A 25,895-nucleotide genomic window follows, 5' to 3' on the forward strand; every position below is an offset into this window, starting at 1 on the left:
CCAGGAAAAAATCCCCTGCTCCCCTAGGACGGGGACAGTCCCCGGGGGTTCCTGCAACCCCGGGTCCGGTTCTGGGCAGAAGCTGAGCGAGCGAAGCGCCTGTTGGTTTAGGGACTTGATGCACGTGGGCCACGCCATGGCCGCCGCCGCCCCCTCCGCCCACCCGAGTCCCGAGCCCCGGCAGCATCAGCCCAACAAAAGGACGCGGGCGAGCCCCGGGGGTCTGCCCCGGTCGCGGCCTTCGGAGCTGCCCCGCCCCGTCACCGCTCCAGAGTGAGAGCGCGGTGTGGGAAGAGCTCGTGGGCTGCGGGCGGTGACCACACCGCCGGCTCCAGGCAGACCTCTAGCAGCGGGCGCTGCAGGACCGGGGCGGGGCGGGGGCTGGCGCTGGGGCCGCGCCCTCCGGCCACTCCCCGGGGAGAGCGGGCAGCGGCCGGGCAGCTACTGAGCAGCTCCCCCAGCGCTGCGCTCCCGCCCTGCCGCTGGTGCCTCCGCGGCCCATGTCCTCGGTGTTGCTGCGCTCGTCCCCCCTGAGGCCCCCGAGGATGAAGAAGGAGGAGTCGTTCCTGGGCAAGCTGGGCGGCACGCTGGCGAGGAAGAAGAAGTCCAGGGAGGGTGAGTGTGTCCGCCGCGGGCCTCCAGCTGCGCCTGCGCCCCGCCAAGACCACGCGTCCCCGCGCTCGCCGCCCAGTTCCGCTGGGACTAGGCGTCCCCGCGCGTGCCCCGATCCCCGCCGGGACCTCCCGTCCCCGCGCGCGCCTCCGCGATCCCCGCCGGGACTAGACAACCCCGCGCACGCGGCCCCGAGTCGCGTCCAGCGGGGCGCGCAGCCGCGACCTTTGGGACAGGCTTTGACCCTTGCTCCTTCTTCCTCTCCGAGACCTTTAAACACCACTTGAACCCGCCGGGAGCCGGGCTGCCCCCTCCCGCGGCGGCTCGCCGAGCCCCTCCCGGGCTCCTGCGTCATTGAAACGCCGCGCCAGCTCCTGCTGCGGGCAGGACTGGGAGCCCACGTCTGGCGAGCTCGGGCACGCGCGCGCCCAGCCCCGCGCCCCAGCCGGCTGGAGTCGCCATTTATTGAGCGCCGTTCGCCTGCCGCTCGGCTGCTACAGCTCCTGCGCCGTGACCCCCGTCCCACGAGCATTCACTGGACCCTTATGCGGGCCGGGCCCGGCGGGCCGGCCTGTGGTGTCCTTGGGGCGGGTGCGCCCGCGGCCCTGCCCTGCACGGTGGTATGTGTGGAGCGCATTGGGATGGGGGGGGGGGAGGCGGGGCCAGAGGCCGCGGGGTCCTGCTCTCCGGGACCCCAGAGCCCTCCACCCCTGCCTGCCCTTGGTTGCACTTCGTGTGCCCGTGGAAATAATTCTAGAAAACTATCTGCCTTCCCTTGCACGTTTTTCAGAGTCGCGAGGGGCGTCACCCCTGGTGCCTTGTGTGCGTGCTTTAAACACACTGCTGTCCCCGGGGCCTCTCCCAGGGCTGTGTTCTTGAATTTTCCGGCGGTGGGGGTGGGGGATGGGGCGGTGGAGGGGGGCGAGAAGCTGGCCTGGGGCGGGGTGTGGGGACGGCAAGCCCCCAGAGTTGGGGGTGGGCAGAGGGATTTCCTTCCGCCTAGACCCAGGAGCCGGACTTGCCTCCTAGGCAGTCCCCAGGCACCTCTGTCCTGGGCCTCTCCCCTGGGACGCCTTGAACAAGTTGGAGGGCCGGGTTCCTGAAGGGCGGGGCCTTGTCCCGTTTAGCCGGCCCTCTGGAGCAAATTGGCTGCCCCCCCCGCCCTCCGTCCCCTGCCCTCCGGCGTCACGTTGAAGGGCCAGAGGCTCCGGTGAGTCTCTATGGAGCCACGCCTCCTGAGGACAGGACGAAGGCGGGTCCCGGACTCCTCGTCATTCCTGCCGCCTCTCCCACCCGCATCCTCGCCTTCCCTGACATCGTTTCAATTCCCGTTTGTGCGCCAGCGCAATCCCAGACGTAAATGACGCTCCCTGTCCAGCGCCTTCCGCGGGGGGACCCCAGGGAGGGAAGCTAGACCAGGCGCGGCTCCCCTGGAGCGGGGAGCCAGCTGTACTAAACAGACCCCGCGCACGGATACGGGTTCCATGAAGAAACGATAACCAGCCCTCGCTGGTGTGGCGCAGTGGACTGAGTGCCGGCCTGCGAACCGGAAGTTTGCTGGTTCGATTCCCAGTCAGGCCATGTGCCTGGGTTGCCTGCCAGGTCCCCAGCGGGGGGTGTGTGCGAGAGACAACCAACTGATGTGTCTTTTGCACACTGATGTTTCTCTCTTTCCCTCCCCGCTCTCTCTGAAAATAAATAAAGTCTTAAAGAGAAGGTAACCAGACAAAAGCAGAGTGCCCGGGGAAGGCCTCAGCACAGGCGATGTTGGGGTGAGACCAGCAGGAGCTAGAAAGACATCTTTCACGGAACAGCGAGCGAGCAGAATGTTCTGGATGCTCTTGGAACACGAGGAGCGAGTGCCTGAGGTCGTGGGCCTGCCCCGAGTCCCAGGGCGAAGCTCTGCTTGTCCTTGCTTTGAGGTGACCAGCAGTGTGTGCTGGGGGGGGGGCTGGGGGCCACCCTGGTTTCACCCCTCTGCACCTGCACCCCGGAGCCCCATGCACCGGGAGGAGCAGCATCCACGCGAGCCCAGCAGAAGGCGCCACACGCACCCCGGCGAGGGAGGCTGCCAGATCCCCTGCCTCGGCTCTCCAGGTGGGGCGCCCAGCACCCGTAGGGGCCCCACAGAAACCCGAGGCTGAGGACTATAGTTGGGCTCCGACGCAGCACTTGGGGGCGGCGGGGGGGGGGGGCTGGACTTGGAAGGGCCTAGAGGCCTCCATCTGGGCCGTGGGGGAGGGAGAGGGCGGGGTCCTCGGCGGGGGCCAGGTGTGAAGACAGGTGTTGGGGCCCTGAATGGCTGGGGGCTGCCAGGGTCCCTGCAGGCCCGTCGCCCTGGCCACTTGCCCTCCCTGCCATTCACGGGGCGCCCGAGGTGGTCCCGGCCCTGACTTTGGGGGCCCTGGGGGTGACAGTACTCTGCCTGCCACCCAAGGGTTAGGAAGAGGGGGTTTGGGGCTTGCCAGGCGCCGCCAGCTGCACTGAGGGTTTCGTTTCCTCCTTTGTTAGAAAGTTGACATTGAGTTCAGGCGCGTGGGCAGTGGGGGAGGCCCTTCTCAGGGAGCGGGGGCAGCCCTGCCCAGAGGTTAGAGGTGCAGGAGCCCGGGGCGCGTGACCCCACCCAGGCTGGCGGCGGAGCTCGAGGTTTTGACAGGGCGCCTGGGCACGGGCCCGAGGACCACCTGCCCTCCCCCAGGGTGGCCCCTTCAGGAAAGGTCGAGGAACCGGCGGCGCTGGAAGTGTCTGTGGACCGCTGCCCGGGGTGATTAAGGCCCACGTTCCAGGGAGGGCCCCACATCGCATCATGTGGTGGCCCCGGGGCAGGAAATGGAACGGTGACTAACCCGGGCGTCGGGAAAAGTGGCAAGGAGCACTAAAACAAAAAAAAAAAGCGCAGAGCTCCCCGTAGTAGAAGGCTCTGGGGACTTTCAGGAGCAACGTATTAATAGCTGCGTTGGTTTCAGGGGGGCAAGCCAAGCAGGTGCGGGGAGGGGTTCCCCGAGGGAGGGCCCCCTCGTGACCGCAGATGGGAGCTCCCCTGGGTCCATCTGGCCAGGGGCTGGGCAAGGGGCGCCCCAGGGGTGCCCCAGCAGACGGGTAGAATCCTCCAGGGGGGTGAGGCCGCCAGCTCAGCGGCCCGTGAAGTCCTGGAGGAAAGGGGCCGGGTGGAGTCCGCTCCACGCAGGTGTCCGCCACCAGCCCCCGGCCCCGCCCACACCTGTGACCAGCGCAGGCCTGCTCCCAGCCAAGGCCGCCAGAGCCACCCGGGGGCTCTGTCCCTCCTTTTCTGTGTGTGTGGGGGGGAATTAAGGGGATTCACATCCCTAATTGCCTAGTTTTGGGGGGGGTAAATGTACATTTCAGAGCTGTTTAGGTTTGCGTGACTCGCGTGTCCTTTCGGGGGGTGGTCCGTGCCGTCTGCGAGCAGGCCGGTGTCACGACTGTGCAGGTCCCCGGCCTGCGTCGTGATTGCGTTGTCTGATGTGTCGCTGCTGAGTCGTGACGGTTCCTGGTGTGTGTCGGATGCCCCTCCTTCACCCGTGGGTCCCCCGTGGGCGCACGCTCCCGGGCTGTGGCTTCTCCTCTGGGTCGCCGACCCTGGCCGTCTCCCACGCACTGGAGGCGGAGAGAGTTCATAAATGAGCAGGGTGTTGACCGGGCCTCCTGAAACCAGGCCTGGCGACATCGCTCGGTGACCACGGCCTCGGGCCGAAGGTGGGAAGTGTCGCTCCTTTTGTGACTTTAAGTGACTCCGGGAGAGATGCCTCCTCATCCTAAACCGCTGTCTGTTCATCCCGCGGGCTCCCTTCGGACCGCCCGGTCTTTGTCGAGGGACAGCAGCCCGCTGACTCCCTGCCCTGTGATAAGTTCGTAAGTCAGGCCCACAAGGTGGGAGTGACCCCTCGTTTTGTAGTTGGAAGCACAGCCTGACTCAGCAGCCGCTCCTCCTCGATAGTGTAAGCCAGCTGGGGGCGATTCTGCCCCGGGGACAGTGGCGGTGTCACAGCTGGGGGTCGGGGTGACCCTGGCTCCAGTGCCTGGAGGCCAGGGTGCTGGGAAGCGCCCTGCAGCGCACTGGCCGCCCACACGCACACAACACTGAGTTTTCCAACCCCGAGTCAATCAGACGCCAAAGGGTGAGGCTCAGGGGGTGATCCCTGGTCTTCGTTCGCTGGGGTGTTTCCAGCGAAGGCTCCCAGGGCAGGTGGACCAGCCCCCAGTGCCGGGGCAGTGCTGCAGGGCCCTCCATGCCAGAGTCTGGGGGTCAGGACCCCGTGCCCTGCTGGGAGCCCAGCCCGTCCCCAGCGTCTGCGCTGTCAGCTCAGCATCTTGAAGGAGAGAACCCACATGGCCCGCCTCGTTCTCTGTCCCAGGGTGGGCGGGGGGGCCCAGGAGCTCGGAGGGCCTCGGAGACGGATAAGAGTCTTTAGCTGGTGCTCACCTGGTGGGCTGGGAGCTGAGGACAGGCGGTGACCTGGCCTGTCCTCAGAAGCCCGGTGCGGGGGGCAGGTCGGTGTGGTGATGGGGAGCCATGGAGGGTGGCGGGGGACACACCGCCTGGACCTGGGGTTCTGGGTCCCGGCTGGAGGCTGCGGTAGCGGAAGGCTAGGAATTACCCAGTGGGGCAACATGGGGCTCCCCACCAGCGGCCCTGGAGAAGGTCCCAGCTCGTCCCTTTTGGGGACACGCGGGCGGTTTGTAGTGGCTGGGCCATGGTGTGGCGTGTGGGCTGTGGTCAGCTGTGGTCAGCTGTGGTCAGCCACTGGCGAGCCGGAGCGGTCTGCAGGGTCCCTGTCATCTCGGGCACGCAGGCTCTGGAAACAAATGGGACGAGGTGCGCGGTCTCCAGGACCCTGTCGCCAGCTCCCTGGCACAGAGCCGAAGCACCCTGGGGTGGGGGCGGGGGATGGGGGGAGGGGAGTTGTGCCGGGTCAGGACGCCTCGCACAGAGAGCTTCGGGACAGCAGTGACCTGGAAGTGATCTCCACCTTCTGTTCAGGAGCAGATACTAACAGCTTCTCCACCCACCTTTGGAAATAAAACGGGAGTAGCAGCTCCCTTCCCTGTGGCCAGAGACACGGAGAGGAAGTGTGGTCGGCCCGGGGAGGGCGGACTCCGGGAATGCTGCACGTTCCCAGGCACCCGCGTGGTGGGGCTGGCCATGGACAGGCCCTGACAGGAGAGCCACGGGTAAGGGTGCTCGGACCCCTGGCCTCTGCGAAGGGAAAGAGAGCGGCTGGTAGGGAGGGGAGGGCCGTGTCCACGGTGGACTCTAGAATGTTCTATGGGAAGACAAGCTAGGATCAGTCCTGTTTGGCCCCCGTGGGCCCATGAGGGTCTTTGTGGACCCTCCCACCAAAGAGGAACACAATTCCACGCTCTTTTCTCCAAACCGAATGCCTCTTCTTTGAGCGGCGCTGCCTCTGCCCGCGGGGCGGCTCCGGCCGGCGCCCGCGTGGTGTGGCGGGCTCCGGAGAGAGCTGGGTGGAATTCGCCGTCCCGTTTCCTCTCTCCGGCCGAGAGGAAGTGGCTTTCGAGGGGGGAGGGCATGGTGGGGCTCGGTCAGGCTTCCTTCGATTATTCTGATTGTAATCTTCCAGCCCGCCGTTTCTCCTTGTTTGTCCCACCGTCATTGGGGGAGGGGGACACCATGTTGGGGGGAGGCGGGCAGAGAGAGGCAGGGAGGCCGCCTGTGCCATGCTGGGCTGTGTTTGGCGGCCAGTGAAAACCTGGAAACCCGGCCCCCCGTGGGGAGCGGAAACCAAGCCGGGCCGGGGTGGCAGCTTTGCGGCCTCGCCCCCCTGGGCCCGGGCGGGCAGCCTCACTCCCTCTCCACGGCTCTCCTGGCCTCCCGGCTGCACCTGGGTCCCACAGAGGCAGGTCGCCTTGGCAACCCCCCTCGTCAGAGGAGCTCTGCTTTGAAATCCCGTCTCCGCTCGGCGGAATGAATATGTATCGCACACCCCAGGTCGCCCGCCGTGGCCCGCCCTGTCCAGTCGTCAGAATAATGAAGGGGTGTTTATGAGACGGGAGTGGTTGAGCACCTGCTGGGGGTAGTCGGGGGGGCCCGTGTGATGGACGCCCCCCCCACCGCGAGGGTGGGCAGAGGGCAGGCACCTTCCTCCCCTGGCTGGTCTCTTGTTTTCAAACGCGCGGCCCCGTCGCTCGGAGACCCAGGCTGCTGCGAAAGCACGTTCTCTCCGCTCTCGGAAACTTTCCAGGTTCCCAGTGAAACTGCTTTCCTTCCTGACGCGTGTGTTCGGCTTAGCTGGTCACCCAGGGGCCGAAAGACGCCGGTACACGCTCAGGGCGTGTCCCAGACACGCTGGCCCCTGGCACTGACCTGCTTGTCGGTGGTGACTGCTGTGAGGCAAGAGAATGGAGACCAGGAACGCCATCGACTCGAGTTTTAGGGGCGTTCGTGTCCTTGAGGCCCTTCTTAGTGCCGCTCGCCCAGGTGAGAGCCCCAATTTCTGGTCCTGGTGTCGTCCGGTCTTTGGGGCTCCCCGCATCAGAGGAGACACATGATTGGCTTGGGGCAGCCACGGAGTCCCTTGGTCTGGGACCTACGCGGAGGGTCCGGGCCGTGGAGACCTGGTTGGGGCTGTAGGGTACGCTCTGAGCTGGGAGGCTTTGCAGCCTCACTTCCTTCTCTGTGAGCTGGGGGAGTGCGTGGGGGGCACCCCTGCTCTGCGTGCCCAAGCCCAGGGGGCCTCGCCGGTTCCCAGAAGGGCAGCCTGTGCCTGCTGGGAGGGGGGCTGCTCGCTGGGGGGTGCACAGGTCTCAGCGCCCACCCTTGCTCCGGGGGCTGCCACTCCATCTCCCCGGGACCCTTAGGTGATGTGAGGAGGAGATTCGAGGGAGGAGTCGGAGCCTTGCCCGCTGCTGAGCAGGTGCCCAGCGAGTGTTAGCTTCTGATAGCGTGGGCCAGCGAGGGCATGGCCGCAGAGCCAGACCTGGGAGCCGGTTAGAGGTGGGGGCAGGGCGGTTTCCACCCGAGAGCAGATGCAGCTCCAAGTAGACGGCTGCCCGCCTCCGTGTTCAGAGGGATTCTGAGGCTGTGTCGGGCTGGGGGAGGGGTGCTGGGACTGAGCAGGCGTCTGACGTGATGGTTCTTGGCTTGGTCTTCAAACCTTTCCCTGCTGGTCGGCCAGAGAGGGGCGGGAGAGTGGTGTCCCGGGAAGGCCGTGTTCATGGCTGACGCCCGTTGTTTTGAAGCTATGGGTTTTCATGCTTTCACGTGGGTCGAAGCTCCTCTCCAAAATTACGTCATTAAAACGTTAAAGAGGGTTTGGAGGGCGCCTCCCACCAAAGGGCCCCTCCCATTGGCCCCTGCGGTCCCTCTGCCTGGCTCCGCTGTCCCCTGCCTGCCTGTGGGCTCCCGAGTGGCCCTCGGCAGGGTGGAGCAGGCCCCCCCCCCGGCCCACGGGCTGTACGAGTCCTGGGCGCCCCTGCAGAGGTCATTGGCTCGGTGCCCGGGGGCCCGCTCGCCCGGCCCCCAGGCCTGGTGTGTGGTTGTACGGGGTCACTCGGGGTGGAGTTTGTGTGTCTGCTGAGGGAGCAAGAGGCCGACCGTGAGGGTGCAGCCACTGAGCCATCCTGGGGCCCAACTGGCCCTGCTGCCCTCTGGGGCCTTGACCTTGGGGAAGGCGCTTCCCCGCCCTGCGCCTCAGCGTCCTGTTCTGCGAAGAAGAGGGCCTAACTGGTAGGGTCCTGGGGGCGGGGGAGGGCCAAGTGAGCTGTTAAGTGACGTGCTGTGGTTCACGCTGGGCGCACGACCCTGGCGCCAGCGCCACTTCCGATCCCCGGCTGCCACAGCAACGGGGGTTTCCCCCACCCAGCAGTTTTCCGACTCCCACCCGGGACCCTGCCATTCCACTCGGTTCTCACACTCTCTGCCCGGGGACCGCACCAGATTCCAGGGGCGAAGGGCTCGGTCCCACAAGCCTGCCACCCCCTGCAGGTGCCAGCCCCGAGTTCAGGGGCTTGTGACTGACTGTTCTTAAATGAGGGATTCCCCGCGGGGTTTGATTAATTTGCTAGAGCAGCTCACAGAACTCAGAGAAACATTTTACTCATTAGATCACGTTTATTATAAAAAGGACAGGGCTCGCTAACAGCCAGGTGGAGGAGGTGCACAGGGCCGGGTGGGGGGCGGGGCCGGGCAGGGGGCGGGCGGCCCCTTTCTCCAGCCCTTCCCCCTGGTTGCCAACCGGGAAGCTCTCTGAACCTCCCCTTTTCGGGTTTCATTACCCGGGCACAATCGATTAAATCATTGGCCATGGGTGATGGGGTCCATCCTCAGCAACACCCACAGGTTCCTGGTGGGACTTCAAGTACCAACTCTCGGATCACAGAGTCGGTTCCCCTGACAACCAGCCCCTCCCCGAGGTCACCTAGGGTCTCCCCTCATTAATATAACAAAAGACACCTTGGCCGCTCTCTCACTTAGGCAGTGCCTGGGGCTTCAGGGGCTCTGAGCCAGGAACCTGGCCAAAGGCCAAGTCCGTGTGTTTCTCATTATAAGCCACCGTCCCGTCCCCCCCCCCCCCCCCCCCGTTCCCCAAACACACGTCTGAGAGAAGACTGGTGTCCAGGGTTTGTAGAGCACTCCAGCAGCCCCATTGTGCAGAGGCACACGGCCCAGGGGAGGAGAGAGAAAAGGTTTGAATGGACACTCCAGTGAAGAAGATGCAGGAATCTTGGCCAACGCGCGTCCGGATGAGACATCCGCGTCATTAGTCACCGGGAGATGAGCCGCAAGTTAGGACCAGAGGGGGCGCTCTCCGCGCCCAGCGGGTCCGCCGAATCCGCCTCCGCGAGCACGTGGAGCCGCCGGGCCTCTCTCGCCGGCGGGGCGCGGGGGTCTCCATGCGGTAGCCCCCTAGGGGGTCAGTTCGGTGGTTTCTTGCAAAGCTGTGACCCAGCAGTTTCGATCTGAGGCGCGTACCCAGGGAGGTGGAGCCCCGTGTCCCTAAGAGGACCGTGCAGGAGGGTCGCAGCAGCCTCAGTCACGACATTACAGGGCTGAAACGCGTAATCGGCCGGGCGTCCCGCCAACAGGAGAAGGGGAAACGGACGGGGGACGTTCACGGGCAGAAGGCGGGGCGAGAAGACGGACGAAGCGCTAAAACAATGAAAACAGGGCGACTGCCACGCCCCCCGCGCCCGGCAGGGGCAGCGCGACCCCCGAGGCGCACGCGGTGCGGCGCCGTTTGCAGGAAGCGCTGTGGACCCAGTCATCTCCCGCGGCTGCCTCCCTCCCGGCCGGGGCGGGGCCTTCCCCGGGGAGCCGCAGGGGATTTTCCGTTATGAAAATATCCTCTGTCCTGATGCGGCTTTGAGAGACACAGGCACACGCATTTGTCCCAACTCACCGCGTGGGCACCGAACACGCCCATTTCACTGCGTGCACGTTTACTCGGAAGAGATAAAAACAGGAAGAAGTGCAAGCACACACATGAACTCCATCCAGTGTGGTCCCTACGGGGCAGAGATGTGCCCTCCGGCAACGTACTTGGAAAAGTATAAAAAACAAGATGGGGTGGGGTAGGCCAAATGATGCCCCACCCCCAGCAGGCCCACTTCCCCGGACCAGCCAACGGTGTGAGCCCGTCCCCTCCCACGGCGAGAGGGCCCTTGTGGCTGTGGTTCAGGGAAGGGTCTGCAGGTGGAGAGGTTGCCCTGGGTTGTCCCAGTGGACTCGAGGGTCTTCGGGGGGGGGGGGGGGCAGGAGTGTGGCAGTAAGAGAAAGGGGTGTCGGTGGAGCAGGGGGAGCGATGTGGGCGTGCCGGCCCAGGGAAGGGGCCTCCGCCTTCCGGGGCTACAAGAGAGGCCTCCCCACGCCTTTGGGAAGGGACTTCGGCCCCGCTGATTTTAGCCCAGGAAGCCCATTTGGGACCTTGGACTCCCAGAACTCTGAGATAATAAATTTGTGGGGTTTTTTTTAAGCCACTAAGTGTGTGGTGGTTTTTATGGCGGCAGCGATATTGGACAGGGGTGCAGACGGGTTGCTGGAGGGACTGGGGGGGGCTGGGTGGGTGCTTATGAAACGAACAGAAGAAGCCAGCGGGACCCTCAGGCTGCGGGCGTACCGGTGTCCGCTTCACGCCCCGCTCCTGTTTGTTCCAACATTTAGTTACAGCACCGCGTCCAGGGCAATGCCGGGGCCCGGCAGGTAATGAGCCGCCCATCGGTGTTGGCCTCTGTTCTTGTCCCCATTGTTACCACCGCTGCCACCCCCACCTGACCCATCAGACGGGAGAGTGAGCAGGGGAGGCCCGGGGCTGGGCTGCTGGTGCGTGGCCGGAGCCGCACGGGCCCCTCCCTGAAGTCAGTCAGTTGTCATTCCTGCCTGTCGCCCGGTCGGCCCAGACCGCGAGCTTTTGCAGAGCTGGGACGGCGCGGTGCCCCGAGAGCTGCGCCCTTCACCTTGGGACGCCCCGCACGGCTGCTTCCAGGAGCGCCCGCGCTTCACGACGGGAAGTGTTTTCGGGAAGTCTATCTAGAAAACATATTATTAGTGTAATGGGATTTTAATGATTTGACGTTTTGTTGGAGCAGCACATGGACTCTCGGTGTGACTGAGTGCAGCTGGGCTTCGCCTCACGCCCTTTCCCTCGGGCCGTGTTGCAGGGTCGCGTGTCTGCAACTAGCGTTTCGTTGTCCTTCCCCAGAGCCCCGCCTTCCCGCTGCTCCTCCCCGTCGGGTGCAGGCGGTGACTCGGGGGACAAAGCATGTCCTTTTCGTAAACACTTAGCCGGCTGGATGGGAACCTGAGCGCCGTCACTGACGGAGGTTTGTGTTTGTTCAAGATTCGAGCCGGCGCTCTGCTCATTATCCGTAATTGCCACAAAGTGGAAACAGCCCGAATGCGCACCAGCGGCTGAATGGGTAAATACAATGTGGCTGTCCAGACAATGGAGTATTGTCTGGCGCGAAAAGGAAACAGAGTACTAATACGGGCCAGGCGCGCATCAGCCTTGAAAACACTGCGGTGGGAGAAGCCAGACACAAAAGGCTACACGTTCTGGGATTCCCCGGATGTGAAATGCCCAGAGCAGGCCAGTCCCCAGGAAGTTGATCTGTGGTTGCCAGGAGCTGGGGGGAGGCGGGCCGGGGAGTGACTGCTAAGGGGTATGGGCTTTCTTTTGGGGGTGATGAAAATGTCCTTAAATTGATGGTGATGGTTGCGCAAGCTGTGAATATACGGAAACTCACTGAGCCGCACATTTTGAAAGGGCTGACGGTGTGGATTGTGATTCTGTCTCAATCAAGAGACTAAAAAAGAACGTGCCGCCGAGGGTGCAGCCCGGAGCCTGGCGGGGTGTCCCTCCAGCTGCAAACCAGTGCCCTCGAGTGTTTCCAAGGAGGGTCTTTACCCCCAGGGGCCAGGATGGGGGTGGGGGCCCTCCTGGGATTGTCAAGTCCTCCTCCTCTTTCCAAAGGTTGTCTGGCGGCAGGTGCTGCCCCGGGTGGGGGGTGGGGGGTCTGCTGATTCGGGGTCCTTTGAGAGTCACGTGAATTCGGGGCACGTCTTCCTGCTTCTGTAAAAGTCGCTGTCGGGATTTGGGTTGAGATGGCATTGACCCTGAAGGTAGCTTTGGGAGTCTTGTCCTTTTAGCCACACGAAGTCTTTCAATCCACGGACACTGTGTCTCTCTTCTCTCACCTCCCTTCGCCGTGCTTTCTGGGTCCTGGCGTGCAGCTCAGACCTGTTGCTGGGCGGCCGACGCCTTCGGGTGCTGTTGGAGGAGGAACTGCCCGGGCAGCGCCATCTCCCTGCACTGTGGGCCTCTCCTCCATCGCCCCCTCGCCTGGTCTTTGCCATTTTCCTCCCCCGGGTCGCACCCTCGGGGTTGGAAGTCCGTGACAACCAGAGGGGAGGTCGAGCCTCCGGCTGGTCGTGGCTGGTGGGGGCGGGGCCGACTGCAGGAGTGGGTGAGCTCACGGCCCCACCCGGAGGTGGACGAAGTCGGCTGTCAGATGGCCCCCTGGCGAGTCAGATAGAGGCAGGGTTCCGGGCACAGAGGACGGTGCAGTTGCCGATTGTTAAGCCACTGGGGGCCGGCTGCCTTGGCCACACATTATCTCTCTACGCAGCCCCCGGACACACCCAGCGAAAGGAGGGGCAAAGGCGGCCTGCTGAGTGGCGTGCCGACCCTGGAGGGGCCCGCACACCGGCCGGCCGGCCAGACCGTGGGGGCGGCACCGACGCACTGTGACCAGTGGTTCGGGACTGCGTGGGGGGTGTGGCTGGGGGCCCGGAGGCCGAGGGCCCTCTTCCGGGACGGTGGGACCTGCAGCCTGACCTCCGCGGTTTCCAGGGTTAAACGAGGTCCTCGTTGGAGGTGTGTTTCGTTCTAAAGAGGAGGCCTGCCGAGCAGGCCGACGACCCAGCTCAGCCGCACCATCGTGGGGCAGGCAGAGCCGGTCATTTGGGCCGGGGGAGCGTCCAGTGCCGGGGGTCCCTGTTTAGGGCAGAGCGTGGCCCTGGCCCCCTGTGTCCGTCTCCCGGTGGACACTCGGGGCCCTCTCCACCCTGAGATGCGTGCACACCCCATTCCTGGGAGAGACAAGTAAACGACATTCCCCTCCCCCCACCCTAATGAAACCACGGCCAATGCCGGGGCCTGGAGCCCTGCGGTAGCCTTCCCAGACACCCCTCACCTCTGTGCGGAGGGAAGTCTTGGCCGTGGGCAGAGAGGCCCAGTCGGATTACCAGTGACGGGGACCCAGCTTGCCTCGTTCCAGAAGAAACGGCCTGGCTGAGGCAGCCAGCCTTAGAAAGGACAGACGGAGCTGGCCGTGAGCGGACCCAGGGGCCTGGCGCTGCTGCGACTCGGCCCTGCGTGTATGGCTCCCACCCACCTCCACGGCTTCACAGGGCGGGCCCCCACCGCCGTCCGCCCCCTCCACCGAGTCGGCCCGGGAAGACGGACTGACCGAGTCTGGCCGCACCTGCGCCCTTAGCCCACTGCCGAGTCTTGTCGCCGGGGCGGCCAGCGAGCCGTCTGAGGGCTGGGTGACTGTGACACCGAGGCGTCCCAGACCAGACGCCTTTCTGGGGGAGCCGTCTGCACAGCTCCGGGCTTCGCTCTGGGCTTGGCCACTGCCTCCTACGAGAAATGAACTGGAAATGGAGTCTCGTTCTGCGGAGGAGGAAGGTGAGGCCCTGAGAGCGGACAAGAAGCCGCCTCCGTTACAGAGGGGGCTCCTCGGCGGCGATGTGCCCCCCCCCCCAGACTTCCGCAAGCTCCACGATGTCAGTGTCACACGGACGGATGACACCAGCAAAGACGGGACCGCGGCTCCCTCCGCCCTGCGCTCGCCGCCACGGGCGCCGGACCAGACTGCAGGGCTCATTCCCCGGTGAGCGCCGTCTGATTGAACCCGGGTGTCGCTGCGCACGCTCTAACTGCTGGGAGAGCGTCTGCCGCGTGCACGTGCGGCGGAGCCCGGGCGGCCCCCCCAGGTCGATTAGGTTTCCCCGGCGGCTGAGGGCCATCGATCCGTTTTTGTTTCCCTCCGCGTCAGAACGATCCAATTTGAAGCACGATTTCCGAGTGCATCGCGAGACAGACACTCCAGGGGCGGCAGGAGCCTCGGGGGGTCCAGGCGGAGCCCACACGGCCGCCGGCGCTTCGTTCCTGTTGAAGGTGGACCCGAGAACCCCGGGGTCAGCCGTCCAGACCCCGAGCGAGTGGGCTTCAGTGCCCGAGCAGACCCGGCCTCTGTCCGTCCCTGGCGGGGACCCTCTGCCTCTCGAAGACCCTCCCCATCCCCATCGTGACCTCAGAGCCCTGTGAGTTTCCCTGTCAATGTCTCGGGCCCCAAGAGCGGGCCTGAGTCTGGCTGGCCCAGGCTCCTCCCTGGCGCCCCAGTGCCCGGCTGCAGCGGGGCCTGCCCACTCCTGCTGGAAGGGACGGCCTGCTGGCTCAGCTGCCGCTGCCCTGAATAGCCTGTGACTCTGTCCCTGGGCGCTGGCCGCCAGGAGGCCCGCAGGCTGTGCCAGGTGGGTGGTTCCAGGTCTCGGTGCACCCGGAGTGGGGGCGGCGAGGCTGCCAGGCAAGCCAGGCTGCTCCGGGACTGGGCTTCCTCACCCCCTGTCCGTGGGACTGTCCATGGGAGGGGCCCTTCTGTGCTTGGCACTGCCCGTGATGAATGAGCCAAGCACACGCCAGGGTGCACGTTGCTTACGTTAATTGGGTGCCTCGGTCCGAGGAGGCCCGAGAGAGGAACCCACGCAGAGTGAAGGTGTCCCCCACCCATAAAAAAGAGGCATTCAAGTCCGGACCCGTGGAAGCTCTGAGTGCGTCCTTATTGGGAAGGGGCGTCTTCATGGAAGGGATCGTGATAGCAGTGAAGCTGAGGCCATCCTGGAGTGGGGGGACGGGGGTGCAAATCCAAGTGCCTGGGGCCTGTGGAAGGGGGAGAGGCCGAGATTGAGGCGAGGTGCCCGTCAGTCAAGGAACGCTGGGGACCGCAGCCGCCATCAGGCGACACCAGGCAGAGGCAGGAAGGACCGTCCCCTGGAGCCGTCAGGGGGAGCACGGCCCCGCCGGCACCCCAGTCTCAGACTCCTGGCCTCCCCGACACACGGGAGAAGGAGTGTCTTGTGTTCTCAGACTCGGGGTTTGGGGTAGGTCACCCCCATCGTGACAGGACACGGGCAACGGCCCCACCTGGCCTTCGCCGCGCCCATAGCCTCAGTGGTGTCCAGCTGGGGAGGCTGTGAGTGTTGCAGGTCGCAGGTCGAAGGTCGAAGGTCACAGTCCAGGTGAGGTAACTGAACTGGAGCGCGGCACGGAGGCCTCACAGTGTGAGTGCCACACGTGGTGGGGGCTCCATGGGCACGGCTGCCGGACGGATCTGCAGACACGGGGGCCCGACCCCCCACGGTCCTCCCCCCACCCGACGATGCGGGGGCAACACCTGCACCCCTGCCTTCTTCCTGGTCCTCGGGCCCCCCCCCTTGAAAATAATAAAAAACTGCGTCGTGATCTCTGCTCACCGTGGAGAAGTCTGCAGACGTGGTGCCATTGTTGCTGCCCGTGCCTTTCACGGTGAGCCCCTGAGGGAGGGTCCGACCCGGCGTGCCGCTGAGGGGTCTGTGGTTGCCGTGTGTGGGGCGTGGGGGTTCATGAGGGGCCAGAAGGCACCCAGTGTGCGTCTGAGCTCTGTCCTCCTTGGGAACGCGGTCACCAAAAAACACACTGTGACCCAGCAACGTGATTGGCCGTAGCCAACAGGCGGCAACCCCCGAGTGTCCAGCACAGGTGATGGACGCACATGCGGTCTCTCCCCGCGGTGGCATGTAGCCCGGCCGGGCAGAGGAAGGAAGCCGGACAGGTGCTCTCGCACGCCGGGGGTGGGCCGTGCTGTGTGGGCGTCGGGCCCGTGAAACAAGCCGGTCACCGGAGGACGGGTGCTGGAGACTCCATTTCTCCGAGGTCCAGTCAAATTCGCAGAGACAGGAAGTAGACGGCGGTCACCAGCGGTCATTAGGTGCATGGGGGGTGGTCCGTGTTTTTAGTGGGGACAGACTTTCCGTTTGGGAGGATGGAGGTGTGGTGGGGAGGGTCGCACAGCGATGTGGATGCACCTACAACCCCGGGGGCACACTTGAAAATGGTTAAAGGGGTAAATTTTATGCTGTGTGTACTTAACCACAATTTAAAAAATAAATGCAAAGAGCCCTGGCTGGTGTGGCTCAGCGGATTGAGCGCTGGCCTGTGAACTAAAGGGTCTCTGGTTTGATTCCCAGTTGGGGCACAGGCCTGGGTTGCGGGCCAGGTCCCCAGTAGAGGGCGCTCAAGAGGCAACCACACATTGATGTTTCTCTTCCTCTCTTTCTCCCTCCCTTTCCCTCTCTCTAAAAATAAATAAATAAAATCTTTAAAAAAATACATAAATGAAAATATATTGTGAACTACACCGCACATAGAAAGAGTACACACGTGCACACTTTACAGTATCATGAAACAAAGCACTCAGGGGCCTGTCAGCGGCTTAGACAGTGGCCTGTGTCCCTCCCCGTGTGGACCCTCCCTCCCGGCAGGTGCACCGAGCAGTCCTGTGCTTCCCTTGCAGAGCTGCCGCGCACACCTGCGTGTGCTCCTGTACGGCCTTGGTCTTCGCCTGACTTCCACCTTTCTGAGCCCGGAGCCATGCCAGCTTCACAGCCCATCTCCAGGGTGTGGCCGTGCCGCCCGTCCCTGCAGGGCCGAGTCAGCCCGGGGCCAGGCACGCTGTCGCTCTGGCGCTCGGGGGACAGCGACTCAGCCCCTGGCTGCACCTGGCTTCCCTCCGACTGAGTTTGGGTTTAGAGACAGGACAGCCAGTGGCCAGGGGGTGGGCTCTGCGGCCGGACGGCCTGGTGTCTGTCTGCCCCAGTGTTCCCTGCCCCCCACGCCAGATGGGCAGGTTATCCTGCCCCCGTGTCCCCGTCGGGGGAGGGACAGCACCAGGTGCGGGGACAGGATCGGTGCCCAGGAAGGCGGCGGGTGCGGGCTGGCAGCGGGGAGCTTGTCGGCTGGCATCCGTGCTTGCCATTTCTCCCCCCCCCCGCACCTCTTTTTTTCCTTTGCTGCTTGTTCCAGCTTGGCAAAAATGCTCAGCTTGCACGCTTGTCGTTCCACTTGTGGGAAAATTAAACACATTTAAGAATAAATTAAATTAGGGGACTTGTGATCATTAGCCAAGTAAATTATTTTGTGAGAGATGTAATGCAGCGAGCGGGACGCGGCCTGGGGTGGCGCGCTCCATCAGCAGCTGTCAGGGCGATAGGCGGTTTTACGAGCCATAATAACGGGATCCTTGGTTCTAAAACTACCAACTGGCTGTGCAGCAGCGGTGGCTGCTACAAAGAATCTGTGTGTTTGTGGAAAATGCAGAGACCACGGGGGAGGGCGTGCTGCATTTGGGGAAGAGCACGGCCCGGGGAGGGCCGGCCCTCTGTGTCCTGGGGGGCGTCCTTCAGCATACACAGGGCAGACGGGTCCCGGGGGTGAGCCCACCCGCCTGGGCCAAGTCCGGGAGACCAGCAGGGGGAGCGGGGGCCCTGCTCTGTGGTCGATGGTGCATCTGAAGTGAGTCTGGGACCCTGTGTCTCAGCCCTGGGCACTTGGCGGGGCCGGGGCTGGGGGGCCTGCCCTCGCCTTTCCTAGTTTCTGGTGGCTCCGGCAGGCCTTGCTGTCCTCGGCCTGTAGCTACGCCCCCTGCCCCCCGCCCCCTGCCTCCCGCCTCGTCTTCGCGTGGCCGTCCTCCCCCTGTGTGTCTGCATCCAGGTGCCCCCCTTCCTGGGAGGGCGCCTGATGCTGTGTGTCTCACCGTAACTTGATTTCGTCTCTAAAGGCCCTATTGCCAAATAAGGTCACGGTCCCAGGTTCTGAGGGGGGGACCTGATTTGGGGGGTGCAGCTCACCCCACAGTACTCTGTGCTCCGGAAGAGCCGGAACCCGCCGGGCACCGTCGAGGCTCTGACCGTGGTCTTCAGAGGTGAGGGGCCGTGGAGATGAACCCACGGCCGATGGTGATTTATCTTCCTTCTGCTCTCGCCCCGGTCCGCGCCGAAGCCGGTCCTCGGTGTTGAAGGGAGGAGAGAGGAGGAGGGTGGGTCTTCGTTTCCTGGAAAACACCCCGAAGCCCGTGTTTGCCCAGGGCGCGGAGCTCGCGAGTGGAGGTGAGCCCGCGCAGTTCAACTTCCTCTTTGCAGCTTTGGTCTACGTGCTTTTTCAGCCGCATGGAAAACAGCGGGTTTTTTTTTTTCCTGACACACAGGCCTTTGCAATAAAACCCCCTCGCCGTCAGCCTGGGGGAGTCGAGTGAGTTGTTCCCGCGGTCACGGGGGAGGAGGAGACACCCGTCACGCCGTCGCCCGTGGGGGCGTCGGGCGGCCGTCCGCAGCAGCACGCACGCGGCGTCTGCCGTGGCGGCTGGAAACCGGAGGCGGCGGGTCCCTGCCTCTCAGGAGGCTCACGTGGCTTGTTTGACAGGCACGGCGCCTGTGTCACCAAACAGATGCCGAGACTGCTGTCATCGGGTTTTAAATAGCTCCCGTCACTCTCCTCGTGGTGTGTTTGCGCTGCACGACAGAGGGGTGGCGGCGGCGGCGGCCCTGCTCCCTCTGCCGCGGCCCTGTCTCCTCTTGGTATGCGGGGCGGGGGCGGGGGGCCCCCCCGACTTAGAACTGTGGCTCTGCCCCTTGCAGGGGGACCTGCGGGGCGTGGTCTCGGGGCCTTATCGCTGATATCTGAGGCAAGAGGAAGGAGGGCTGTCACTAGGAGACTGTGGAACAAACACTCGGGCAGGAGAAACTTGGGCCGAGCCAGAAACCACAGAAATTGGTGGTGGGCAGGGGGTCCCCTCAGAAATCCCCGAGTTGCGGGTTGGGGTTGGGAGAAGCCAGGGCGGGGTCCAGGTGCACCCAGGGGCACCGTCCCTGGTAAAGGTCCCCCGGGGACACAGCTCGCTGGAATGTGAAACCTAGACAGCAGGTGGGGTCCCCCGGGGTGCCCCGAGCGCAGGCGGGGGGGGGAGCAATGGCTCGGTCACCGAGAGGATAGGTGGGGGTTGTGACGGTTGGCCGCATAGGGACGGAGGACCAGCAGACTTCGCTCCTGTGGTGACTGACCTCCCCGTGAGGTCGGTGTCGGACCCCGAGGTCGCACGCCAGCCAGACCCAGATACTAGCACTCCAGGAAGGGAGCCGTGGTGGGGCGTGGGAGGGGAGTGGCGGGCGACCGGAGTCAGGCGCTCGGGTCCGAGCGGTCCTTCCCGAGTCCGGTCCAGTCCCGTCCTCACGGTCCTTACATCGTCCATAGCCACCCCGAGCAGGGCATGGCCGAGAGTTGGGGCTCCCCTGGGCAAATGCACTGAAGGGGGGGTGGGGCTGAGCCCAGTGGCCAAAGCGGGTGAGCTCTGCCTCTGCCCCCTGCCACCTCCAGGGCCTCCCCGGCCCCTCTGCCCGCCCGAGGGGAACTCCGAGGGCAGCCCGCCCACCCGCCTTTGCAGCTCCGGCTGGCCTGCCCTGGCTTGGGCTTTGTTTCTGGTATCTGATTCCCGTTGTCCTGGCAACGGGCTGATAAGGGTTCCTCTTTAGGGCGAGTCCCCCTGACGAGGCGGGCGACCCGGCGGGCGACCCGGAGACACAGTGTGGGTGACGAGGGCCATCACTGGGTCACGGCTCGTCTGCTCTGGGTGGGGACGGAGAGCCGGACGGGGGGGTCACCCCGGAGTGGGGGGGCCTCCCACCACCCTGCCCGGGGCCTGATCTCTGGGCCCGGCTGACAGCAGGCTAATCTGGGGCCGGAGTCTGTGGTTCCCAGTTCGCTGGGTCGAGTGAACGCGTCTGGAGAGGCAGCCGGGGCACAGGCCTGCCCCCCCCCGCCCTTCCTCAGGCAGCGGGTCTGCCCCCCGGGGGCGGCGGGCTGGCGGGCGAGGCCTGTGGCGGCGAAGATAGAGATGACCCGCCGCAGTTTCCGGGCTCCTATCGATAAGGCCGCCCAGCCCCTCGGGCAGCCCTGCCCTTCCTCCAAGTCTCCCTAAAAGGGCCTTTTCCTCAAACTGCAAGTCATGGTGGTGTCCCTGCCCGAGTCCATATAGGAAGGTGGCATGCGTCTCCGCAGTCCCCTGCTGAGTCCCCGCCGAGGCCCCCGGCCGCCCCCCGTCTGTCTGCGCCTCCGACACCGCCACCGGCCCAGCCCTGCACCAGTGAGTGCCCCCCCCCTCCCCCGCCCTTTCTTCCTCCTCGTTTCCTGCAGGAGCTGAACCTGGGCCACCCCTGCACCCCCGACCCCGGTCCCTTCTCCGCTTTAGGGGGGCAGGTTGTTTGAGCAAGAGTGGACGCTGGCCAGCCGCTGGCCTTTCCCTGGAAGGTGGCCAGGACGCTGGTGTGAGGGCGACAGGGAAGGGGGACCCAGGCACGGGCGCCTGCTTTGAGGAGTGGGGTGCGTCGGGAAGTGTCCGTCGCTGGTGGCCCCTTGGGCCTCGGGCCCTAGAGTAACGGCGTTTGGAGTGTTGTCAGGGCCGGGTGCGGGGAAGACTCTTTGAGGGGCTCTCTGTCTGGGGGCGTGGGCTTCTCGTCAGCCGTCCTTTGCTTCTGTCCCCCCCTTTAACTGGCGGGCCGTGGCCAGGCTCCGGCCCTCCTTGTCACCGCTGGACAAGAGACTGGCTCTGCCCGCTCCTGGGGACGCAGCTGTCGGTGGACGGAGTGTTGCGCTGGGCAGCCTGGGGGGGACGAGCCCCGCTCTGCCGTCCTGGGCACAGGTGTGGCAGGTGGCCCGCCTGGGGAACGGGGACAGCGGCGCAGGTGGCGTGGACCCTGCTGTCTCAGCCCCACGGGCTGTCCCGTGCGGTCCCCTGAACAACTTCACCTCACAGCTGAGGGGGCCGACGCCCGGAGAGGCCGGCTCACCCGCCCAAGGTCGGCCAGCACTTGGTCCCGGAGTCAGGGGTTCAGCCGGAGCCCTGAGCTGCCCGTCCCCCAGGGGCCTGCCGGGCCTGAATGGCGCGGTGGCTGTGTGAACGCTGCCGGTGGCCTCTCTGACGCTGAGACGGCCCCCGCCGACGCTCCTTCCCTGCCCCGTGCAGCGAAGGGCACGCCCTCGTTCTGGGCTCTGCCTGGCCTGTCCTTGGAGAAAGGGACCGGTGTCCGGTCCACTCCTGACCCAGATGGGAGGCCTCCCTCGCTCGGGCTGCAGGCCGCTGTCGGCCCGGGTCCGCCTGGTGCTGCTGTCCTCCGCCAGCCCGTATATGCGGGGCTGCGGCTGGAGGAGGGCGCAGGGGAAGGAGGGGCCTAGGGAGCAGGAATCCTGGAGCCCCGAGCTCCCCCAAGGAGGCGGCTCCCCAGGGACAGCAGACTTCACAGGGACAGGCCGGGGGTGGTTTGGCCGGGCCAGGTGGCCCTTCAGGGCAGCGCAGGGAGGGGGCGGCTGTGGAGGGGCTCGGTGGCTCTGGGAGGACGGGGCCGGAGGACCAGGCCCTGCTGGCCCACCCCCGAGGGGCTGGGCTGGGCTCCCTTCCTCTGGCTCCTGCTAAGGGAGGGGCTGGGTCGCTGAGTTCTCGCCCCTTCCCTGGGAGGAGTCCCAGAACGCGGCAGTGAGACATCATTTAGCTCCGCCCCCCTGACCCTGGCGTGACCCGTGGCAGATGGTGAAGGCCGTGTCTGAGGGCCTCGCCTGGGCAGGGTCGATGGGGCCCGGGCACCCTGTGCACATGGGCCCTGCCGGGACCTGAAGGCTGCGTCACAGGTGCCTCCTCGGGGGGTCCCTCAGCTTCACTGAGAGATAAGTGGTCTTTGGGCTCCAAAACTCGGGGGCCTGGGCTGAGAGTGCCCCCCCCCCCCCCCCGGTGCATTGTGGCTCTGTGGTCACCTGTCCCCCACCCCCAGCTCCGCCTTTGCAACCAGAGAGGTCTTTTCTGGCGTAGCTCTCGCCCCCGGCACGGCTGTCCCCTCTCTGCAGGCTTGCCGTTGTCGCTGCCGGTGAGGACTCGGTTCCCGCGGGGCTGCAGTGCACCTGTGTCTGCCTCCAGGGCGCACCCAGGGGCCATGGGGCCGAGGGCACTGTCCTCCAGGGCCCCAAGCCTCGGTTCCCCCACTGGTGACACGGTGACGGCCAAGGCGGCCCCTCGCGGCGTGGAGGGCGGCGTCCGTCCACGCCAGCCCAGGGCAGGCTCCCGGGTCTCCGCCAGCTGCTGGCTGCATCCGCCTGCCCCTGTCCTGACCTCGTCGCCTGCTGGGGTCACCTTCCCAGGGGTCCGTGACCGCCCGTGACTTCCTGTGTTTGTTCTCTTGTGGATGGACGGGGCTCGGTCGTCGGGTGGGCTCGGTGCCAGCATGAACGTCACTGCCCGCTGCCTCCCCTCGGGCAGGTCACCTTGGGCAGCGGATCCTGCGTCCCCGGCTGGCTGGCAGAGCCCGGGTGAGCTCATGTCTGAGCGCATGTGGCGGGCGGGCCCTCGGGAGAGGCAGACTCCTTCCTCCGAGGCGCTCACCCCACCCTGTGGTCTCTGCCCCCACGCCCTCTGTCGCTGCCCTTTGGGGTCGGGGGGGGGGGGGAGGTTCACGTCAGGCGAGGGGCGGGACAAGAGGAGGGCACTTGAGAGTGAGGGGCTGGCAGTGTGCCGAACGGGACTTCAGTGGCTCATTGGCCCTTCTTCTGCTGCTGCAGAACGACCCAGAGTGGACGGACACACTTCTCCCACCCACTGGGAGCGTGGGGGTGGCGGCCTGGCGCCCTCTCCTTCCTCCCTGCAGGCCAGGCTCCTGGAAGAGGCGACTTCGAAGTTGCCTCCTCCAGGAAGCCTCCCCGGACTGTCATTCTTGTTCTCTGAGGCCCACAGCCTTCTCACATTCCTCTGTGATCTGTTTCCTGGGTGCCGAGGCCCTGAGGGCCAGGCCTACGTCTGAGTCCTGGCCCTGCCTGGCCAGCACCAGGCCTGACGTCAGTGCACGCACAGTGTAAAGGGGGGCCCCAAGACCCGGAATTTATTTATAAGAAATTGTGTGTTTATTCTTACATGTTCAAAGTTCAGCCACCTTCCCAGTCCTCTCCGTGTGATGCAGTCAGTACACCTACGGAGACGGTTTTCCCCCGCTCAGAGCAGTGTTTGAACCCGTCCACTTTGATGCCTTTTAGTGCTGCTGCTGTTCTTTTGTTTCACTGCTTCCACGTTGGCAAAACGTCCCCCTTTGAGGACTTTTTTCATCCGGGGAAACAAAAAATGTCACTCTCAGGGTGAGATCGGGCGAACAGGGAGGGTGGGGCACAGGGGTCATGCCAGTTTCGGTCAAAAACTGCCGAGCACTCAGCGAAGTGAGGGCTATGAGCTCATAGGTCACCTGTCGCGAAACAGGCAAATGCGGTGAAAGAATCTTCAAAAGCAGTTCACTGAACCTGGACGCAGCCTCTCACAATGCCACCAGCTGGCGCGCTGGTACAGATGGGTGCCTTGAACACTCGCTTCGAGGGGAGGCCTGTGCTACAAGGGGCCCGCCCTCCGGAAGATAATTCCGTGTTTTGGGGTGTCCCCCCTCGAGAGCGGCTGAGTCGGGTGCGGAACAGCAGGAGCGAACCGAGGGGGACCCCGTCACGGCTGTCTGGTAAAACGTGTGTGAGAAGCCAGGCCTCCGCTGTTAAGTGGGGCGGGGTGGACGTGAAAACCTGGTGGGTGCCACCAAACCTCCGTTCCCCGGCCCGGCTCTGGACCGCTGCAATGCCGGCTGCGGACAATGGGGCCCCGGAGGAGAAACGCGTGCCTCCCCCCACCCGTTATTTTCTCCAAACTCGACGTTTCCGTGCAGCTGGGGTGGCAGGACGGGTCTTCGAAATTTGGGGTACACTTGCGACACAGTCATCGCTCGTAGAAAGCACGGTGGAGGCTGGGAGGGGAGCCCCAGAAAGGAGGAAGCAGGGGCCCCTGCAGGCTGTGGGTGACCAGTTGCTCCTTCCCCTCCAGCCGTGCAGGTGACCGACCCGCACACAATAGGCCCGCAAACTCCTTCGCTGGGCCTTTGTTGAGCGCCTGCTCCATCCGGTGCCCCCTGGGCTCAGTAGTTCACAGGTTTTCTCACTGACCCCGTGACTCCGAGGGACAGGGGGGTGTAACCCACCCCTCCTCGGGTGTCAGCGACGTCTCTGGAGGGTCCGCTGGGTGGAGGGTCTTTTGGACCTGTGCTGGGCTCCGAGGGTGCAGACAGGACCCTGTGCTCAGGGCGTGTCTGTCCAAGCTGGAGACAGACCGCTGTTTCGAACACAGACTGAATAACAGAGTGTGACAACTTCAGGGCAGGAAGGAAGCAAGGTTCCTGCTGCACCCAGGGGACTGCAGGTGGGTGACCCGGGACATTCTCTGAGAGCCTGAGAGAGGGCCAGTCCCCCTGCCCCTGGAGCCAGGCAGAGGGAAACTTAGCGTGTCGGGACTGTCCCCGCAGTTTTGAGCCCCTGGGTGGATCCTGCCGCCCACACAGCTGCCTGGGCGAGCAGAGCTGGCGAAGACGGTCCCTTGGCGCTGTGACCCTGGGCTCGGGTCGCTGCAGCCTCCAGGCGGCAGCTGTCCAGCTGCACAGGACGCTGGCTGCACACTGGGCTGCTCTGGCTCCCTGCCCCGCTCCAGATGCGTCCCCAGTGTCCAGAGCACTCACCCGCCCAGGGGCCCACTGGCTTCCTTGAGAAGGGGCGGTGCCTGGTTGCCAGGACAACCAGGGGTGGGAGGCTGGGCCTCAGCAGGTGGCTGAGCTTCTTGCAGCCCCAGAGGGTGAGGCCCGGGGTGGGGGCTGACCCTGGCCTACAGGGCGGAACAGGAAGACCCCACTGGCACCCTGTCTCTGCCACAGGGGGGTCAGGTGGGAGAGCACGAGGCATCCCTCCCTGCCTTCCCCCCACCCCCCGCCTGCCTGCCACAGCCCCATGGGCTGTGTGGGTGCAGCTTCTGGGCACAGCAGCTGGTCATGAGGATGGACGGACTGGACGTGGCTGCAGTGGCTCCGGCCCGGGGTGTCCATCTCGTGCCCACACTGGCTGAGACAGCCAAGGGACAGAGGGGTTGGCGCTGTCCCTCCATGCCAAGGAAACCCTCCCCGTGGGCTCCATGGGGTTTGGAGGTGGGGGCTGGTGGGTGGCTGCAGGCGAATCCTCTCCTCTGAAGGGTCTGGAAGCCGGGCCCCGCCCACCTGGTCCCCCAAGGCCGAAGGATGCCCCCTCCCCCATACCCAAAGGCAGTGCTTATGGTCCTCAGAGCCTGGGGCAGCCAGAGCATCCCGCTCTGGCCCCCCTGTGCCCCTTTCCTGGAGGCCCTGAGATAAGGTCCATGGGGCTCACGGACAAACCCAGGATAATCTGCCTCCTCAAGGCTCTCCACTCGGTCGCCCTGCCAAGGCCCTCTTGCTTTGTGAGGCCAGAGGGTCCATGGATGAGACTAGGACCCTGGGGGGGAGGGGCACTGTCCAGCCTGCCGCAGAGGCCCTAAGGCAGGAGTGGGGCGTGGCTCCTGTGAGTCCCAGCCACGAACCCCAGACAGGGGTGCCGGGGCCCTGAAGCATCCCTCACACTCACTCGGGCACTCGCCATTCACTCGCCCGGTGTCCTGGGGGTCCCCGGGGGTCCCTGCTGGGCCACGCACCCCACGGGGCTGGGGAGGCACCAGGCCTGGCCTGTGCACTTGCAGAGCGCCGAGGCCACAGACCCGGTCACAGACACCAGTGGGTGCCTCCGACTGATCCCGTTTGAAAGGACCGTGGAAGCCTGATCGTGGCGCGGTGGGAGGGGCTCTCTGAGTGG

General features: G+C 65.1%; 1 protein-coding gene across 2 annotated transcripts in view; it reads left to right on the top strand.

Moving 5' to 3' along the window:
• The first annotated feature begins 318 nt into the window (after positions 1-318).
• The window catches only part of PARVB (parvin beta), a 70,008-nt gene continuing 44,431 nt past the window's right edge, over positions 319-25,895 (top strand). The window contains exon 1 of one of the 2 annotated variants that reach the window (XM_028532520.2): positions 319-615. In XM_028532520.2, coding sequence (XP_028388321.1) covers positions 501-615 — 115 coding nt within the window. In that variant the 5' untranslated portion in view covers positions 319-500. Of the gene's footprint in view, positions 616-20,304; positions 20,329-25,895 lie in introns of those variants that run through there. The other variant, XM_036019726.1, reaches the window with a different exon arrangement.

The sequence above is a fragment of the Phyllostomus discolor genome, chromosome 2 (genome assembly GCF_004126475.2).
Source record: "Phyllostomus discolor isolate MPI-MPIP mPhyDis1 chromosome 2, mPhyDis1.pri.v3, whole genome shotgun sequence".
Classification (NCBI taxonomy): Eukaryota; Metazoa; Chordata; class Mammalia; order Chiroptera; family Phyllostomidae; genus Phyllostomus; species Phyllostomus discolor.